Raw genomic sequence first — 5,000 nt, 5'->3', positions numbered from 1 at the left:
GAGGTGTTCTGCTCTGGTAATAGAGAGCGATACTATCTATTGGCAATATGAATAGTAAGATTTCTAGCCGATAGACGCCCACACTTCTCAGTGAAGCAAAAATGTTAGACATTCTAAATAAACACTTTGCCTCCGTAGGGCAATCTGTTTCTAAGCCTGATACCACATAGTCCCTGCATTTCTCGCCGACTGAGACGAATTGCAAGGTTGCAATCCTGTGCCCGCCCTAAATTTTTTAAGTCCAATGCTCACCTTTTCTCTGGACCTCTTGTCACAATCAGTCACAAATGAATCGCTGTTGCAAGCGGCTCTTACGGTTCAAAATTAAAATCTGAGAAGATAGTGCCAGTATTTCAATAAAGGGGAGGATGATCTTGATACAAATAATTATAAATTCATTACGCACATTCTATTTTTAACTGTATTTTTAACTGCTATTCTTGACAAACGGGATGTCTTACATATTTCTCAATATCTCAATCTCAATATCGAGCCCGATATTCCACTTAGCACGTTTTATTTGATATTGTCAACAGAATATAATATTGATTGTAAAATATCCTCACTAAGCATAAATATTTATTTAAAAATGGTGTTTGCCACAGTAATCGATCATATAATGTTATCAGACAATGCTCGAACATTACGGTATTAGAATTTTAGTTACATTCTTTTCACCTTACCTGGTTCGTTTTCCGCAAAGCACTCAAATAAAATAATCAAATACGAAAGCTTTTACCCTTTGCGGTGTTTCTCAGGGGGTCAGTCTTGAGACGACTGTCACCTCTATTGTACGTAAATGATGCGAACTCCTTGCCCGAAAAAAATACACATCGCCCGAATGAGTGAGTGTTAAAATCCGGAAACAAACGCGCTCACATTGCATGAAAAACAAGATCGTTCACACATTACGCGTCTAATGAAACTGCTATAATTCCTGAAATAGTTATTTTAAAACCTCTCATACTCTGTGGCCTCTATCGACAGTCTACTCGATCTAGTGATCATTACTTGTAAAAGTATAAAAAGAAAAAGTTCTTTCTTCCGTGGCACTGTCCGAAAATGTTAATTATCTTGTCCATACTGTTCACAAATACTTTATTGCCATAGGAGCGCTCGATACAGACTATAACAAGGCTATTCAGTCTATGCTGTCCCATTGTGTTCAGAAGATAAGTCGTTAAGCGCCGCAGACAGCCGGAAGGAGAGCTCCACTGAGAATGATGTTGCAGGTATGGACGCGAACTTGGAGAACTCTGGGGTAATTTTCATAGAGGCAGTTTTCGTGCAATGCTTCAATGACTTCTGCTTTTGGTTTTTGTGACTTCTCCACGTATGCTGTCTCAAAGTCTTGCCATCATGATGGCTTGGTCTTCGTTTTCTTTGATTATTATGTCATCGTTTTGTTGTTCCCCTTCAGTCTCTTTTTTTGGTGTTTTTGTTTTTTATTTTCTGACAAGTGCTGTACGCATGATGCCCGAATCATGAGCGTTTTGTCCAAAAAATTTCACAATTTTCGAAACTGGGGGAGCTGTGTCCCCCCCCCCCCCCCCAACCCCCTAGGCCCGTACACCTATGTCATTTGAAGCAATAAACATCATGTTTCTCTTATGTTCATATTATTCAAGTAAACTATATTCTGCACGGAATTGCTTTCTCCCAACGCCGTCAATAGCGATGTTTCTCGTGACGTCACCCATTGTTATTAATATGCCAACCAGAACCCTAACTGGCTGTTGAAACAATAACTTCTTTTGTTCCGTGGTTAGCAAATTTGTCTATAAAAAAAAAAAATGTGTCGTCAATGTTTGTAAACAAGAAATATCGCCATATAATGTGCTATTTATATTAACGCCTCAAAATCGCGCCCAGTCTAGTAACACGATTCATCATTGATAGAGCGGATGGTAAAAAAGTGATATCGCGCGCCATCGATTTCCTATTCTTAAAACATGCAAAATATTGTCGCCATTCAAATGCCCGCCCTACCGATTTCAGTCAGTGATTTGATGCAAAAATATATATTTTCCGTCGCTCTTCAGCAAGGTACTTTTGACAATTTCTAGAGCAACGAAACGGCAAACTTCTATGAAAAAAAAGGCTGGTTGAAGAACAGCGTCTGTTCAGGTTCATTAGTTAAACATGTAAGTAACCAAGACAAAACGCTGTATTCACCATCTGATATCCTCTCTCCGAAAATGTTATTTTGGATTTCGGGAACCAAAGGAATTTAATTTCTTTACATAACACGCTCCGGGTGCCCTGAATTATTTGGGGTATGTGACAGATAAATATCGCATACATCGCAAGGAATGAACTTTGGACATCACATTTAGAATAGCTTACCCCTTCAAAAATAATACGTATTGGACAACTTCTTTCAGTTAAATATCAGACCTCTTGAATATCTCAAGTGCACCTTTTAAATATCACTATTTTTTTAACAGCACCTTGGGACAAACAACATTCCCTTTTGCCAAATAAATATTCCTCTTCCTGAGCGCTTACCATTCGACCAAAGATCCGAAAATTCCGATTGGAAGTCAAATTGGACGGTCCATTTCGGTTTCGTCCGACCGAAATATTGCTCACAGCAAGCTCCCTGATTGGCCCACTCATGCGATGGCTTGGGTAGGGTTTAATCAAACGTATCGGAAAGTCTCGTTCCATTCAGCAAACGGAAAATTTCCGAAACTTCAAAACGAAATTTTTGTTGAATAATAAGCGCCGCTGATGCAAGTCATGAGATTTTGATTTAGAAGCAGAAGACGAAGAAAACAAGCTTTAGCATTTCGGTCTGTTGGGAGTCAAGTCGCCAAACTGGTTTAGTGAGATAAGTTATCGAGTATGCTTCCTCTGTCTGGGGCAGCCGCACAATCAAACTGAGCAGACCTCCTGAATCCACCCAAAGAAAAAGTTCTAGGGATAATTTTTGGGTAAGATAGAGTACGCTGACGCCTTGGCCATGGAAAGCCTCGACACACTTGGAGTCAGGCGAGCTGCTGCCTGAGTGAAAAAATGCCGGAAGTATCCGCCCCTTATAAATGTTATTCCCTTCCGCATGTACTAAAAATGACGTAAAATATCAATGTACTAAGTAACTATGTATATTTATCGCCGGGCTACCCTGCATTTCAGTCAATATTGCAAGTACGTGGGTAGATTGAACAAGCGTCCATCAAGAGCACGGTAACTCAGTGAAGTTCAGCCAACTCACTTTGATTCCCACAAAGGACAAGGAGCGATAAAAGCTGTTTTACGTATCTTTTTGGTGAGAAAACAATCTGGTTTGGTTAAAGCACCGATCCTTCAAGCAAACGCCAATTGCGCAATACGCAAAAAGCACAGCTGTACAAGAAGTATATCTACTTTCGAATTTTAGATGGCGACTGTATGATGAAAGCTTCGATTTCCACGATTCTTTGAAGTTGAATCTCTAACCTCTTTGTAAAAAGCTTCCAAAAAAACTTGAAGTTGTCGCAGAAAAAGAAGACAGAAAGAGCAAATTACTTTAAGAAAATTGTTTGAGCTTTATCAACTGAGGGGATATGTGGCGCTACTTTTATTCAATATACGTTCACAGTTTCAAGGTCCCGACTTTACATCGTATTAGAGACAAACGTGTACTTTTTTTTATTTTATGCATGCAATGAAGGACAATGCCTACGACGACATAGCTGCTGTAAATTTATCCGCAAGAGCTGCGTTTAAGTCGAAAGTGGGCTTTAGGAGCGAGGATGGCACAGTCGGTTAGTGCGCGGCCTTGGTGCAAGAGGTCCTGAGTTCGGTTCCTGGATCTCGCATCCTTGTTTCGACTTCTTTCCTTTGCGTGTAGCTAAGTACCCTTAAATACACGTAAAACGGAGCACTGATGGAGAGGGAGGAGTAAAATGAGCGCACCGTCGACCTCAGGTTTGTCAGTTGAATTACTGTTACGAGTTATCGACGTTAAATATGGTTACTTTACTTTAAAGTAAAATTGCAACACAATGATAAATGTGAAATGCTTGGTTTCATTGCTATTCCATTGTAAATTCCTGAGAGGGGGTAATCATTTGTATGATAAATCCCTGAAGGGAGGGATTCAACTGTATAAATCCCTTAAAAGGGGGATTTATGTGTATAAATCCCCAAACTAGGCCTAATTGCAATTTATCAGCCCCGCTCTTCCCCGCTACCTTGTCGAGCCCTCCCCATACTTCCAGACAATTGAATATTTAACCGGTCTGCACGGAACTGATAAAGATTGTAGAATAACGAAAGGTGTCAATCATGCAATAAGGACAGATAAGGTTGAGCAGACACTCTCGAAAGCAGGAATATTGTCTGTGAGAGACCTCAAACATGATGACGTCAGACTCACCTCTTTCACCACCAAGCCTCGCTTTCAAAGCAAATTCCCATTAAGTTATTTATTTCCAAACTCTAAAGGCATTGATGATAAAAAGCATTCCCTCTCGGAACAGCATTAAGTTTAAGTAAATTTGGAAGAATGTTTTTGGAAACGAGGCTTGGAGATGAAATTGCCTCATCTGACCGAGATGGCAAATGATACGCGAATACTCAAGGTTTTTGCGTTAACCATTTTAACGGCGATCCATCATCGGTGTCCAATGGAACTACGTTTTCGAATAAAGCCCTCCCGCAAAACATTTTCCTATATCCCCAAGCGCGCAGCCGAGGAAACATAATTTGTCGAAGAAGCAAATGTTTCTGAAAGAAATTCAGGAACCTTTTTGCTTCTCGGGAAGCAAACTTCGTTTCTGCAATATTGATAAATGAAATGATGCAGGTAACATATCCTCTTCTTTTCATAACTTCAATAAGATTGTCACCCTGGATAACAGCACTTATAAGCTGTATGTATCACTGTATCAGATGATGAAATTAAATACAAATATTACAGAAGTAAGATCTGTAACCTGCTTTCTGTCAGTGAAAGTAACATCAATAAAAATCTGAAAGGGGATTAGTGAATTCCTCCATCGCCGAAAGGATAA

At 39.8% G+C, this 5,000-nt stretch overlaps 2 protein-coding genes across 3 annotated transcripts in view; one reads left to right on the top strand and one right to left on the bottom strand.

The window, feature by feature from the left end:
• Positions 1-372, bottom strand: part of LOC138019021 (orexin receptor type 2-like) — an 11,913-nt gene extending 11,541 nt beyond the window's left edge. Inside the window, exon 1 of the mRNA XM_068865688.1 lies at positions 253-372. The gene's annotated coding sequence lies outside the window, so the exon portion shown is untranslated. The remainder of the gene's footprint in view (positions 1-252) is intronic.
• A 1,979-nt stretch (positions 373-2,351) lies between these two features.
• Positions 2,352-5,000, top strand: part of LOC138019576 (protein kinase C, brain isozyme-like) — a 24,963-nt gene continuing 22,314 nt past the window's right edge. The window contains exons 1-2 of one of the 2 annotated variants that reach the window (XM_068866430.1): positions 2,352-3,271; positions 3,656-3,912. In XM_068866430.1, coding sequence (XP_068722531.1) covers positions 3,891-3,912 — 22 coding nt within the window. In that variant the 5' untranslated portion in view covers positions 2,352-3,271; positions 3,656-3,890. Of the gene's footprint in view, positions 3,272-3,655; positions 3,913-5,000 lie in introns of those variants that run through there. The other variant, XM_068866429.1, reaches the window with a different exon arrangement.

This window comes from Montipora capricornis, chromosome 10, assembly GCF_036669925.1.
Source record: "Montipora capricornis isolate CH-2021 chromosome 10, ASM3666992v2, whole genome shotgun sequence".
Taxonomy (NCBI): Eukaryota; Metazoa; Cnidaria; class Anthozoa; order Scleractinia; family Acroporidae; genus Montipora; species Montipora capricornis.
The sequence above is the reverse complement of the archived record's forward strand: the minus strand, read 5'-3'. Positions and strand labels throughout refer to the sequence as shown.